Source organism: Molothrus aeneus, chromosome 1, assembly GCF_037042795.1.
Source record: "Molothrus aeneus isolate 106 chromosome 1, BPBGC_Maene_1.0, whole genome shotgun sequence".
Taxonomy (NCBI): Eukaryota; Metazoa; Chordata; class Aves; order Passeriformes; family Icteridae; genus Molothrus; species Molothrus aeneus.
In genome coordinates this window covers 113343854-113358959 of record NC_089646.1, presented here as the reverse complement: position 1 = coordinate 113358959, position 15106 = coordinate 113343854, and the positions used below count along the sequence as shown (strand labels likewise).

The following is a 15106-nucleotide window of genomic DNA, read 5'->3' as shown; positions in this document are numbered from 1 at the left end:
CAGTTGAACGACTGGCAACCTGTTCCAGTGCCTCACAATCTTTCCCTAATACCTAAACCTACTCCCAGTTTGAAGCATTCCCCTTTGTCCTGTCAGTACATGCTCATGTAAATACTCTTGCCCCATTTTTCTTGTGGTGGATATGAAGTCTCTAGTCTTTGCCTGACTCAACTTAATTCAGTATATTCAAAGATTTTAAGCAAGAAATTGTTCAAGGACATGGCCTTGACTCCCAGTAAAATTTGCCTTGAGAAAGTATGTTTGCTGCAGTTTCATGAGGTGAACAAATAATATTTGAAGCTGCTTTTGACAGCTGGAACTTTTAAAAACTATCGCAGGTAGCAGAATTCAGCTTTTGTCCGATAATAACTGACTGTGGTGCTTCTACTATCTTTCTGTGCTTTGCTTGTGAAGTGGTAAAAATTATGTTAACTTTGTTTTGAGCTCACCAAAAGCTTACTTGGATGTCTAGGATTGTTCCAGCAGTTCTACTTACTGATTTGATGACCTTTCTAAGAAAGATTTATTTTGAACACTGGCAAACATGAAATTAGTGTTGTGTTTACCATATAAGATTATCACCCTTCTGCTTACTTCAGAAGGTGGAAAGTGTTAGCATATTGCCATCCTTGAGGAAACATTTCTTACTCTCTTTATCTGATAAATTCTTGAAACAATTTCTTTGGATTAGTGACCTAATCACACTACACAGTCTGTTACTTATGAAATCTTTAAGAACCTACACTCTAGTTGGTGCAGGTAGCAGTATCACCCGAACTTCATTATGCTTCTTCAGAAATGACAGCTGCTAAATTATTCAATTGTTGATGTGAGAGCTTCAGAATTTTCTTTTCATCAGTGTAGTCAGTAGCTTCCTTGGAAGGTGCAACACTACATATTTCAGGGCTGCGGGGAGTTTTCCACTCCTTCCCTTCTGTCTTGATCCTGCACCTTAATAGCAAACCAGACAAGTCTTCTGACTGACAGCATATTGAAATTATTTCAGCATTTCTGCTTCCAGACTTGTCTGTCTCCTCCTTAGTTATGTTGTAAACTGAACTCATTGATCTGGTAAGTTTTGATCTTTCTTAGCTAGACTGTTTAACACATTCAGATGCTAACAGTGATTTATTTGATCGAGCTGCCATTTCTCATTAAGCGAGCCCTCACAGAGTAAAAACTCTTCACCAAAGGCTCTGTGTCCCTGAGATCTTATTTTTGTTTATTTCATGGTTTGTACAACAAATTTTGAGAACATTTCTGGGTGCATTTTTATGTGTAGAGAGTGGATTATAACTGGCAGATAACTGGTGCCATCTGAGCTTCCCCAGCCAGTGATCAGGGCAGCAATTTGCAGCCTGTGTGGTGCAATACTGCTGTGGTTCAACCCCAGCTGGCAGCTGAGCACCACACAGCCACTCACTCACTCCTGCAGCAGGGCGATGGGGAAGAGAATCAGAAGAGTAAAAGTGAGAAAACTTGTGTTTTCAGGTAAGGATTGTTACTTTTAAGGAAGGGTTGGTTGCAGCTCTAAGGCTTAGTAAGATGCCACTGTTTGAATCATGGATACATTCAAGTCGTCTTGTGCTTAATGGATCATATCCCAACAAGGAGGCTTGCCTAGCTGGTTCTTCATCCCTAGGTTTTATAACAGGGTGCAGAATTGATGGAGAAAAGCTTTTCTAGCTAAGGGAGTTTGAAAATTAAAATGTCTGCACAGTGGAGACTGAGATACTGTCCTTTTGTGAGTTTCTCATTTGCCTTCCTTCATGGTAGTTGTGTTCTTGGTGGAAGTAGTTTGACTTCAGTGAGGAAACATCTCTTCAGAAGGAAAGCTTCCAATCCACCAGGACACCTGGCTGGAATGCATATGGAAATGCTGGAGGAAAAGCAAGAATTCAAATGTGAGATTTTTTTTTGGGACTGTCTGTCTTTATTCTAGGTTATTAAAAAACAGCAGAGCTTTTCTTTCTCCTTCATGATTGTATGGCCTGTTCTCTGGCCTGCTGTAAAGAGAACTGTAATAGCTGCTTTGCATAGTGATTATTAGGGGAAATACTTAAAGAGGCTGTGCCCAGGCTCAGGTAGTTGTGGTCTCTGTGGCTCAGGGTTGGAGCCCTGGAGAACAGAATTCTGGTGGCAGTGTCCTCTTATAGATATGCAGGTTGCCTGAGATAAGTGCTGAATCAGCTGCAGCCTGATCTAGGAGAGAAGAGCTCATTTCCCAGTGAGACGAATGGAAAGGCTCATTTTTACCCCTAAGGTTCCACTTGTAGAAGTTGAACAAAAGGCTCTTGTGTGGAAGTAGCAGTACATTGAAAACTTTGTTTGGACTTTAATCAAGCATAATTGGTTAGATGAAGAGTAGTGTCATTCTTAAAAAATGACAGGATTTATCTTGTTTCTCATTTGCCTTACTCCACTTGCATGTTCAGAAGAATATGTGGTTTGCTCAAGCAGGTGTTGCAGTACTGGGATACAACTAAGGCTTCAAGGTTTGTTTCTTCCACCCCAAATCTCCAATCTTACTGTTAAAATGCTGAAATGAGCGGTATCCACAAGAAATTTTTCAGTCTAACTGAAAAATTTCTGTGGGGTCTTACAAGCCAGGATACACTCTGATAATCTATGCTAACATACCAAGGAGCAAATAGCTGTTTTATGTCAAATGCTTTTACAAATCTGTCATCTTTTCCTTTCTCAATTTTTACAGGAAAATCATCAGCGTGTTTGCATCTTCTTTGATTATGCAAAACGTGGTAAAAACACTGCATGGTCCTATTTTCTGCCAATGTTGAATCGACAAGATCTCTTCACTGTGCATATGGTAAGTTTTAAATGAACCTGTCTCTGAAGATGGTAGAGAAAAATGCTGGTTCTCTTTTTCTTCAGGAGATTTTGGAATTTGAAACTAAGCTTCTGCCTGGACTGCAAAGTTTTCTTCTTGCAGTCTAGATGAGTCATTCTTAATATAACTTCACCTAACCACATTTTAAAAAGCAAAGTTACATTGTTAATTTGAATTGTTTTATTTCTGGGAGATTAGGGCAGGTTTTAAAAATTCAGAAAAGCAGGGACTTTAGAACAATAAGTACAGTAAAACATGCCTGAAATTCTTTTATCACAGCTGCCATACAATGCTGTACAAATATTAGAATTTAAATTCTCATCTTGTGCAGAGGAAATATCTTTACCTCAATGAACCTTATTTTGTCATATGCTCAGTTTATCAACTGACTCACTGGAAGTGTAGAGTGAGAAACAGAGAAGTGCTTGATGTTGTTCAAGTGCTGCTCAGCAGCAGCTAAAACATTGACACATTACCAGCACTGTTTTGGACACCAGTCTAAACTGCAGCATCATATGGACTACTATGAAGAGAATTAAGTCCATCCCAACCAAACCCACAGCCATGTGCAGTGTATTGTTTCTGCTATGCTTTGACTACTACTACTGTTTGCTGCTTCTGTATATGGAGTAGCTTTTCTGGAATTTAAATATTCTTCTGTTGTCAGTGGTGAGAACTGGATATTTCATCTCAGCAGATTTTTTTTTTCTTGTAGGCCAAAAATACATTTTTATTACTGTAAATTCCTAGTGGAGACCACAGTTTCCAACAGTTAAACTTACATTATGGCTTGAGGAAGAAAAGACTGCAACAACTATGAATTTTTATACACTGCATATGTTTGTGCTGGAATGATATGGTAGAGTCAAATCAGAGACAAACTAGAAACTCACTAACTGGTCTGCATTAGGCTGTGGGGGCAGAAGTGGTGCAAGGATTCCAGGACACTGAGCAAGCCATGCTGTTTGCCTTGGGGTGTGGCCAGTGCAACTGTGTTTGGGGCTGTACTGCCACTTGAACAGTGAGCTGGCTTGTTCTCAAGAAAAATGTCAGGCTTGATTTGTTTATTTATTTAATCAGGTTGACTGCATGGATGTGGATCAGTTTTCTTGATGTAGCTGAGGGAGGAGGTGGCTGGGGTTCTTTATTGGCCAATGCAGTTTGTTTTGTGATTTTTTTGGTGTTAGTGCTACTGAAGACCCATCCTGCAAAACTGCAGTTTGAGCAGTCAGACAATGCTGACTGCCCAAATAGGCAGGTAAAGCATAATTTTTAGACCCTTGCAGTGCAAACTATTTAGTCTCCCTGGAATGGTGTTTTTTAAACATATGGTATAGAAATTTTGATGGTCAGCATTTCTCTACTCAGATTTGTGTTATTCAGATATTGTATTCTTTAGGTACTGCAAAAATGTACAAATAACTTGACAAGACACAGAGAATCATATGTGAAGAGAATCCACTTAAAGTGGACACGATTTAAGTTTCCTGCCTTATTATACCTTTTAGTACAGTGCATTTTTTTTTTAAAGCACGTGAATGTTTTTAAACACAAATTTTAGGATTGTGTGATTTTTGTTGGGTTTATTTTATTTTTCTTCTTACTATGCACTCTGGAAGATTTTTGATGGCACATCATTACATCTGATGAGACAGATAAAAATACTCATCCTCTGTGTAGGCTCAGATTCTGCTAAACATAAATGGTCTCTCATTCAGGGGCCAGGTAGCAGTTTTAACTCAGAAAAAATGTTGACTAGAGAGCTAATTCTTGTGTTTTAAAGCTGGAGGGATTTTTTAGGGTGACTTACTTGCATTAAGAAGGGGATCTGACACATTTTAATGTAGCAATTATTGTTCCAGACTCGCACTTGTAATCCCTCTACAATCAGTGGAGGTGGTGCTGCACATGTGAATGCAGTACGGTGGAAAGGTGGCTGGAATAGTGTCCTCACTGCATCATGGAACTGTCTGCATGCAAATGAGCCCCTGCTTCAGTAATTTCTTGGTTACACTGTCTCTTTAGATGTAAGCTGGCTTAAATGCTTTTGCAAATTAGCTGCAGGCTGCAGTGTAGATTTACTTCAAATATAATTTGTAAAGTCTGATGTAGAAATATACTCTTAAGTATTCTTAAAGCCATAGGCATAATGAAAATTCTTAACCTGACCACATTTTTACTCCCCAACTTCTTTCTTAAATTGTACCTTCCATTTTACTTTTCTGCTCTTTTTTTTCTGGGCATGAAATGTCTCCCTTCTTGAAGATGACTTCCTTCAGTTTAAGTACAAAAAAACTTCAATACCATGTTACCATTTGTACTGGCATATGCCATAGTTGCTTAAATCAAACCTGCATGTGTTAGGCCACCCAGTGTCTTGCTTTTGATTGATTTCTGACTCTAGTAATGTCCTACAGCAGTAGCCCATTGACAGCTTCCCTCCATCTCCTTCTGAGTTCTTTACTGGTGCCTTGTGAACTTCAACAGCTGCAGTTAAATGATAACAGGCACAAAGAGTCCCCTACATAGAAAACAGGTAGATTTCTGTAAGGGGCTAACTTGTATCTAAAACTGGTTTCTGAAGTTTACATAACTTCTCACTGAATTCTGAAATTGCTGTCTTTGAATAATTGGTTTATTGCATTATTTTTCAGGCAGCAAGAATTATTGCCAAACTGGCTGCTTGGGGGAGGGAGCTTATGGAAGGCAGTGACTTGAATTACTATTTCAACTGGATTAAAACTCAGCTTAGTTCACAGGTAAAAAGCTGCTTTTGTTTAAACTTTATAGTAACTTTGGAAACTTTCTAAATAATATGAAAGTATAGATGTGCAAACAAGAGGTATATTTTTGGTTTTGTTTTTTTTAAATGATATTTTACTTTGTCATTTTTAAAACTAAGTGTTCTTTATTCAAGCACTTACTTTTTAACTTAGTATTTTAAGTGTTTTACTCCAGTCCTTGAAATGTAAACTAATAATAAATATTTTTGCCTTTTCTGTTGGTTACCACTGTCTTTTTTCTTCTGTACACTGAGAAAATATGAGATGAGAGTTTGTTGTCTTGCCTCTACTATTTTGGTTATCAGAGTTTTTTGCTGGGAAGAAAAGTAACATGGCAGCAGAAATTGAATATCAAAACCAGTTTACTGTAGTACAAAGCCTTTACTTCTAGTCCTGTATCTTGAAACTGAATAAATTCCAAGTCACTTGGACAGTATTTTTATAGTATTGGCTCCATTTGAACCATAAACTTCAGGCTTTCCTTCAAAGATGAATCATTCTCCTTTGCATTAATTTCTGGACATTTTTCCTTCAAGACACAGTGATTTGTCACTCATTCCTCTTAGTGCTGTAGTAGAAGGGGATTCTGGAGAGCCAAGAAATATTCAGTAGATTTATTAATGGTATATTTTTCATAAATATTAATTCCTTTTTAATAAGCCCAGTTTAGAAACCTGGGCTTATTAAAAAGGAATTTTATTTATTCCCTCTGGAGGGAGAATCTTAAAGTTGGAATTTCCTTCAGAAAGATGCAAGAGTACAATTAGCAAATTCTAAGATAAATAAATGTCTTGAATACATCCACACTTAAATAATTAAAAATGTTGATGTACCAGATCAGTTCCAAGCACATTCTTCTAGACATGAGGTGTGTGAGGGAAATAAATACAATATATTACAGTAATATATTGAGCAGGAAAAATATCTAATAGATTCTAAATTTTTTATTAATGCCTAGAAAGATTGGAGAACTGAAAGAAACTTGGTAACAGCTGTTCCTTAAGGGTGAAGAGTGTCTGATTTTAAACTTTGATTTTAAACTCTGATTTTAAACTTTTTTTTTCCTAGAAACTACGTGGTACAGGGGGTTCTGTGGATTCAGGAGCAGTCTCCACAAGTGATGTGAGTATATCTTTGAAATCTGTCAATCTGCTATTTTGGGCAGGTGATGTTCACTCCTCGGATTAAGGTGCAGATCTCTTCTGGTGCCAGTGATAAGAAGTACTTGGAATCAGAACTGTACAGCAGAGTGCCAGGTGGTGGCGCCAAGAAACAAAAGTATTTTTAAGCACTTCATTTCACATAGAATATTGGCAGTGGAAGTGTATATTTTACAAGTTAGTCTGTCTTGTTAAATCTGTTGATGTATCTAGGATTTTCTTTATTAAAACTTGAAAAAAATATGTAAAATTAATTTAATATTCAAACAGTTTTAAGTCCCTGACTTGGTAATCTTAGAGGTCTTTTCCAGCCCAAATGATTCTGTGATTCAGTACTGTCTGTTTACCACTGTTGGACTTGTAGAAGAAACCTGAAACTGAGAAGCTTTTGGCTGTTGTGCTGTGCAGAACTCAGAAAAGGGCACATCAGATATTAAAGCTGATATTGCCCATAAACCACTGTAGCATGAAATTGCAGGAGTGCTTTCAAAGCTGTAAGCTTTTCATATCTGAATAGCTTGAATTCAGAGGAAAACAGATTGTCCTTTTTGCATCAACATTTTTTAAATACTGAATTTCATGTAGCTGTAAAAGCTGCTGAGCTTTTACAGAGATGAACTGTGGCAGTATAACAAATGCAAGTGATCATCCTGACTGGATTTTCTGTGGTGCTGTGGCATGATGAAGCAGTTTATCGTACTTCTCAAATGTGGAGTAGAATTCAGTTTGGTCTTTTGTTTGTTTTGCAGCCTGAAAGTGGTCACAGTTTCTCAGAAGATTTAACTTGGGATTTGTTGTTCTTCAAAGTGTAGTCATGGCTTTAAAGTGTTAGCTTCCTGTAGAGGAGAAACCTCCTCTACACGTGGAGGTCTTTAAAGGAGGTTTTTTCTACTTTAAGCCCATCTGGGGTTTGAAGTAGAAAATATGCCAGACTGTTGTTCATGACTATGGGTAGGGCATAAAACAATGGCCTGAGCATATAAGTTGAAGTATTTCAGTATTTCATGTGCAGATCTGTGTTCCATAGTGTTAGGTTTCGTTAGACTGACAGCCCTCTGTCACACAGCCATAAAAGAATATATAGTTCTGCAGCACACAGCAGCACTTACTGTGAAGCCATGAGCTCTTCTGATGTGCTCAGAAATCATTATTCATTGCACTGTGGCACTGCATGGATGTACTGTGCTATGGCAGGGACCCAGAGCAGCAGAGTACAAATATGTTTTAGATAATTAAAGTGGGTAAGTATTGTCTTAACTTCGTTAGTGTTCGGATTTCAGATCTAGCTTATGCAGGATTTTCAAGCAGATCCTGGCTAATTTCAGAGTAAATTAGAGATGCAGTTGTAGCATTTTATACAGGAAATGAGAACTGGAATCTTATTACGAAATTTCAATTATAATGGTGTTGGAAGACAATGCTTTTATGACAGACTCTTTTTAAAGAAAACTCCAAATTCAATGGGTTGGTGATCCAGATAAATTAATGCATTATTTGGAGTGGGAGAGCTGTCTGTGTGTTTGTAGCTGTTTTATTTTCATGGAGTGTGAAAATGAACACTTTCACAGGGAAATTGATCTTCTAGATGATTTGAGCCCAGATGCACTGACTTAGCTTTTACATAAAGGACTTAAATCTCTCATGAGAGATGCAGAATGAGTTACTCTTTATTTTCAATTCTGTTTATTGCCTCCTTTCTTTTCATATGGGATTGCCTAACTTCTTTACTTCATTAAATGTTTGAAAGGTTTGAATTTGTATTATGTGAGTGAGCTACTGTGAGAATTTCAAGGAAAAGGCTTATAGGGAGGAAAAAAGAAAACAAGATTTTATCAGCGGCATATCTGATTAATCTATGATTAGAATTAGTGAAGGTAATGCTGACAATTGAGTAAGAAGAGAGAAAAACATGCTCTGGCAACTTTATTCAAACAGAAGACAGCTTTCATTCATAGATACTGAAGTAAGGCATGTTCAAATATTCTGATAATGTAAAGTGGTATTGCTTGCATAACACTTCTTTAATATTCAGAACTCTCTCCTTTTATGCCAGTAAAGCCTAATTAAGGAAACTGTACTTCAACTCTTACTACCTGACTCTTCTGATAAGAAGTGCTGTTCTTTTCACCCAGAGTTCCCAGTATGTACAATGTGTTGCTGGATGTCTGCAGCTGATGCTCAGGGTCAATGAATACCGCTTTGCATGGGTAGAAGCAGATGGAGTAAATTGGTGAGCACCTATTTCAATTTATATGGATATACATGCACTTAGTAGTGTTTTCCCCAGTGATCTTTCATTGGAATAGAACTCTCTTGTAATAGGCAGCTGTTCTGTTTGCCTACAAAAGAGATTAGTTTTCAGACATTAACAGAGTCAAATAAACAAATGGAACTTGCACTGTTGAGGCATTGGTGCAACTTCCCTGTTCGAGAAGAACTGCTTAAGTAGGTATCTGAACAGGAATATAACCATTTGTCTTCAGCTGAAGATGTTCTGTTTATTTTTTAGTAGAACAAGGACTAACAAAATGAGTTTCTGCTGATCATCCTAGTCTTAGAGTTTGGAATTGTTCTGTCTGAAAATATTAGTGAAAGGAGAAACATTTTCTAGAGCTAAGAGTATTTTTTTCCACATATGGCTTCAAGTAGGTCACTCTTTTATCCAATTCTCCTAATAAATAGCTTTGCATTAGGCTAGGATTTCAGCACTAATCTTATTTAAAAATTGCTTGCCTATAAATAATTTTTCTGCCATCTGTGCCTCTACTGGGGATGGTTGATACATAATTTCCACTTAATGAAAAATATCCCTTTACACTGAAATGGAGAAAAGTCAAAATTCTTAGTGAAGTAAAATTTCAGGTGATGTTGCTGTGTGTCAAGGTGACACTGCTGAAATCAAGGAAGCTTTTTAATCAAGTATTAAAGCATTACAATAAGCCTGTGTTTCACCATGTTTGAACTGGTCTTAAACTTGATAAGAATGATTTTGAATGTAGATTCTTTTTTAAATTTTAAATTGAGTTATCTATTTCAAAATTGACCTGTAAATTGCTTATTAAATTTTCAAAACTCCAGCTGAGCAAACCTGCTGCATGATGTCTTCCTGAAGATCTTGTGGTGCTATTATTTTTCTAACAGTACTTTGTATATTTGTATCTATGAGACACTTTCTGAGAACTTGCTGTTAAATAATGAATACTTCAGCTCATTTCAGACACTCCTGTGGACAAGTGCAATTAAGGAACGAGGTTCAATTTGTGTAGATTTTGTTCAATTTATTTCTTCTTAAGTCTGAAGGAGTAGTTGAGATTTCTTTGTTTCTTCCAGAATGTCAAATAATGCTTTAAACATACCAGTAGAAAACCTGTCTTGGTTAACCAGAAGATGGATACAGTACCACATCAGTTCAAATGTAAAAAGCTGCTTTATGGCTTTAAGGCTAATGTGAAAAAAAACATCTCTTTAAAAGATGGCTTTCTGAACAAGCTGCTTATACAATGATAAATAGTGATGCAGGTTACTGTGAAATGTGTGTTGTATGCTCATCCTCAGCAGCTCTTTCCAATAAGTTTGTGTTACCATTTCTTTTAACGTTTCAGAGTGGAGCAATGCAAGCTATGTAGTCATTATTTAAAAACTAAATGTGCACTATGTCAATTTTTTAGCATCATGGGTGTCTTGAGCAACAAATGCGGTTTTCAGCTGCAGTATCAGATGATTTTCTGTGTGTGGCTGCTGGCATTTAGCCCTCAAATGTGTGAATATCTTCGTCGGTACAATATTGTCCCCGTGCTTTCGGACATTCTTCAGGAATCTGTCAAAGAGAAAGTAACCAGGATCATCCTCGCAGCATTTCGGGTGAGTACCTGTTGACTGCAGTCATGCTGTGCTTCTCCTGCAGATTCCTAGGTCTCAAATGTTGCTGATGAACAGTTATTTCTGCTGGATCATATCAATAAGCTGATTGAAAGCTTAACTCTCTGGTTATTTTTTTTTTCCTCTTTTTTTTTTTCTTTTTGTTAACTTGAACATTTGCTACAGGTAATACATAGGTTATTACTAGTAATAGATATCTGCTTGTCAATGCCTTCTTATAATAAGCTTGACTAAAAAGACCAATGTTAACACAGGCACTAGTGATTTCTCTTTTTTTACTTCAAGGTTTTTTCCTATTGGAACTACTGTAAAACCCTGGAGTTATTAATAGCTGATAAATTTTATCTTATGAAGCTTTAATTAACAAAGTATTATTTTGAATGCATATGTTTGTTCTCCCACTGAGAACTTATTTTTATTTACTAGTCCAAAAATCTTTTCTTGGTGGCTCTGTAAAGGCAGATGAGAATACCCATGTAAGAGTGATTAGTTGAATTACTGTGTCTTCATTACCTGAAAATTCCTGTTCCTATATGAGATAATTAGGAAGAATTGAATTCCTAGGCTTGATGTTTTTACTATGAGAGTACCATTTTAGGTTCATGGATGCTACTAGTTTTATGTGCATGTTTGCTAAGTGTCTTGTGAGTAATACAGGAAAGCTTTTTTTTAACAACTTTGTAATGCTGTTTTCAAGCAGCACTTGGTATTCCTGAGTAGGAAATGCAGGTCTTGGAAGCTGTTTGTTTTGCTGGATGTTCCAATAGTAAGTGTTGCAAGCACATTAGAATGGGGAGAGGGAAATTGTTGATTACTGATTTGCTGATTAGCAATGATAAGCTGTGTGAAGGTGCTTACTCTGTCTCTCTATCTGGAAACATCTGCCACTGAAATATTTCTGGATAAAGCAGAGCATAAGAATTTGCTGTTTGTCTTGTTGAAGGAGAACAGTGGTATGAAATTTTCAGTTGGAGCTATTCTTACTATATATTCCTACTATTCTTAATCTCTAGATCTTGTAGTGTTCTTAAAGATCTTAATGTTAGGATTAAGCAGGGACATATAGCAAGACAAATTGGAAAAAAAATTTAAAAGAGAAAAAGAAGCTGAGAAGCTCAGCAGTTAATATCCAGTTTCTTCCTATTCTAAGGTCATAAAAAATAGGAGAAATAATTGCTAGTTCTTAGATCTACTGTGTTTTGCAAGAGGAGACAAAAATGAAGCTAAAGTTTTTTTTAAATTAAGGCTAAGAAAGAATAAGCTGTTTCTGTTACAGGCTTGGGGGAGTGTAACTTAGCTGTTTCCTTTCTCCAACATTAAGGACTTGTGTTGGCGTGAAGATGAGTTGTTAACTGGCAGCCAGGAACATAATAGATTAGAAATTAGACATCAGAGCTGTGAGTTCTGAAACAAAATTAATATAGGTAGCAGAGGAAAAGTAGTCCTTGTCCTGTATGAGATGCCACAGTTTCTGGGGGGTGGGGAATTGAATAAATGACTAGGCTTGATGATTCCCTAATCTATCTATGCATTATGGAAAGTGCTCCATGAGTCTTGGCAACTTGGATGTACTCTCTATTACTTCTCCTAAGTTGACATATTTCACCTTTTTATCAAGTTTAGTGCCTGAAGTATATAACTGCAAATGTAGTATTTTTTTCTATAAAGCAACAAGTATTGGGCACTACTCTCTCTTTGAATGTACTGTTTTCTCTACCTATTATTTTATCCCCTCATTTTTCATACTTTTATCCCCTTTTACATCTGTTTCGTAGACCTAGTCTTATTCCTTAAGATTTTGGATTTTATTACTGAATGGTTTACTGATCCATTCTATATAGTCATATATTTGTGTTTTTACTTTGTTAACATATCCTTTCAAATTCACTATGAAAAGCTTGAGCATCTCACTATGGTATAGATAGGTAATAATATTTGGAATAGCTTCCACATCTGTTTGCCATTATCTTAACTAGGAGTTCTTTGGAACCTTTATCCACCTGCTCCTTGAACCTATTGAATTGTCTTATTTAAGGTTCATTATTTTTTCATTTGCTCTCATTAGCAGTTTTAACTCTAGCATTACTTTCTGTGAATTACCTTTTATTTCACTCACTGAAGTAGAAACTGGGGCGCCTTTATTTTGCACATTAAAGCTAATTATATATGGCCATTAAAAGCAGTAATATGACTTATATTTAGTTTTCAAGTTTTAAAATTGATTTGCAGTATTCTGCTTCAGTAACTAATAGGATGTCTGATATAAAATAACCTTAAGTGTAATAGTTCTGTCACAAGAGTGATGCAGTCAAATTCCTTCTATATAGTTTCACTGTTTATTTCTGGCAAATGTTAAATCCTATTTATATGAACATGTGTTCTGTTTATTAAGGACTTTGTCTTTTGTATGAAATTCATGTTTTTAGCTTTATCAAAAAGAGCAGGTGGCCAGCTGCAATTGAAAAATATAATTGAAAGCTGATAAAATTGAGTAGAAATGTAATGACTAAATGATATTGGAACTTGACTACTGCATTCTGTGCTTATACTTCCAATCTTACCAACAAGCTGCTGTTTAAATAAAAATGTCTAGTTGGAGTATTCCCAAACTTGTAAAGAGCTGATCTAATCCAGATGGTAACTTTGATTTGGAAAGAAGACTTCAGGTTATTTTTTTAAAGGCTCTCTGCCTTATGCTATTGCTGCACAGAAAGCTAAAATGGTAATCCAAGATAAAAGTGGCTGTTTATGGTGTTCTGGTATTTGAGATATAAGCCTGCCCTTTTTCTTTGAATAGTATTTGTAGTCACCTCAGTTTCATGTGGAAAATATTCAAAACAGGTGAACTAGTACTTTCTATTGTTGAAAAAAGAGATGCTTTCAGGAAGTGGTCAATTTTGCCACTTAGTAACAAAAAAAGTTCCAGTAAGAGTATTTCTTTAAAATACTTTGTTTCAAAGTAGTCTGTTCTTAAACAAAATAAATACATCTTTACTTCCCTAGAATTTGTTAGAGAAATCTACGGAGAGAGAAACTCGCCAAGAATATGCTCTTGCCATGATTCAATGTAAGGTTTTAAAGCAGCTAGAGAATTTGGATCAGCAGAAATATGATGATGAAGACATCAGTGAAGATATCAAATTTCTACTGGACAAGCTTGGTGAGAGCGTGCAGGACCTTAGGTATGCTTTGCAGTGTGCACTTCAAAAAAAGCAGTTATGTGAATGTTGGTAGAACCTTTTTCTTTTGTAAGGCTAAAATATCTACAGAATTATAATATGTAAATGCTATTTAGTAAGATAGAGCATACAGAGATGTGCTGGTTGCTAGTTTCCTATTGTATGTCAGCATTTAGAGGTTGAATAGAAAATAAATAGAAATGTCTTCACTTATAAATGTGATCTTTGCAACTGAGAAATTGCTAAAGGACTCAAAAGTGATCTTAAAGGATTTCCAGTCAAAACTGAAGTCTACCTGATTAGAATAATTTCTACTGTCCAGATTAACTCGAGTTTTTGCTAGTGTTTACCTAGTTCTTGGTCTTGTGCCTAAATTGAAGTGCATGTTGTAGGTAGTGTCCAAGGTTTAAGTGGATGGAAGGTAGACTGAAATCTTTGACTGGGAAAGTTAAAACATAAAAACCCAGAAAAACAGAGAATTAAATTCCAAAATGTTACATTTGCGTGGTTGGGTTTTTAATTTTTTTTTTAAAATTTGTTTTCTGGGAATAGTTTTGGGGTGGATAGAGGGTTGTGTTTGAAAACAATTTTTTCTTATTGCCTCTCATGCATTTTCTTATTTACCAAAAAAAAAAAAATTGCAGGGAGCAATTCTCATACTCTGCAGAGCACTGACTTCCAAATGTGTCATAGCAATTTGAGCTCCAGCTTCGTTAGGGACAGGCTTGGGCATATGGTTCAAAGTATTTGTAGAAGTTTGGCCAATATCTCATTTAGGTCTTGTGTTACAGCTCCTTTGATGAATACAGCTCTGAGCTCAAGTCAGGAAGACTGGAGTGGAGTCCTGTGCACAAATCTGAGAAGTTTTGGCGGGAGAATGCTGTAAGACTAAATGAGAAGAATTATGAACTACTCAAGTAAGTTTTCAAGTCTTGAATAATGTGATCCTTTAGTATTTTCTGTGTTTAAATGAACCAGAATCTAATAAAGGTTTACATTTTAGCACAAAGTCAAGAATGAAAGCAAGTCAAAACATTCTGCTTATTTTAGAATGTATAGTTTACTGTGTTCAAAACCAGAACTGTTTATTTGCTTTTACTGGTAAAAATGTATTTATGATAGAGGGAATATCTTTAGTTAACTTGCATGGAGGTTTGATTTGATTAAAAAAGTGTTTTTGCTGTATCTTAATCTTAGATTTGTGTTGTGTGGTGATGTTGATCCGAGTAATGAACTTCTGTCTTGGATATTTTGGAG

The 15106-nt window shown here is 36.2% G+C and overlaps 1 protein-coding gene across 2 annotated transcripts in view; it reads left to right on the top strand.

Moving 5' to 3' along the window:
* Positions 1-15106, top strand: part of ATP6V1H (ATPase H+ transporting V1 subunit H) — a 47503-nt gene that overhangs the window by 13837 nt on the left and 18560 nt on the right. For both annotated transcript variants that reach the window (XM_066563149.1, XM_066563140.1), the window contains exons 5-11: positions 2714-2827; positions 5503-5607; positions 6700-6753; positions 8924-9021; positions 10460-10652; positions 13674-13852; positions 14641-14766. In XM_066563149.1, the coding sequence (XP_066419246.1) occupies positions 2714-2827; positions 5503-5607; positions 6700-6753; positions 8924-9021; positions 10460-10652; positions 13674-13852; positions 14641-14766 (869 nt within the window). The remainder of the gene's footprint in view (positions 1-2713; positions 2828-5502; positions 5608-6699; positions 6754-8923; positions 9022-10459; positions 10653-13673; positions 13853-14640; positions 14767-15106) is intronic.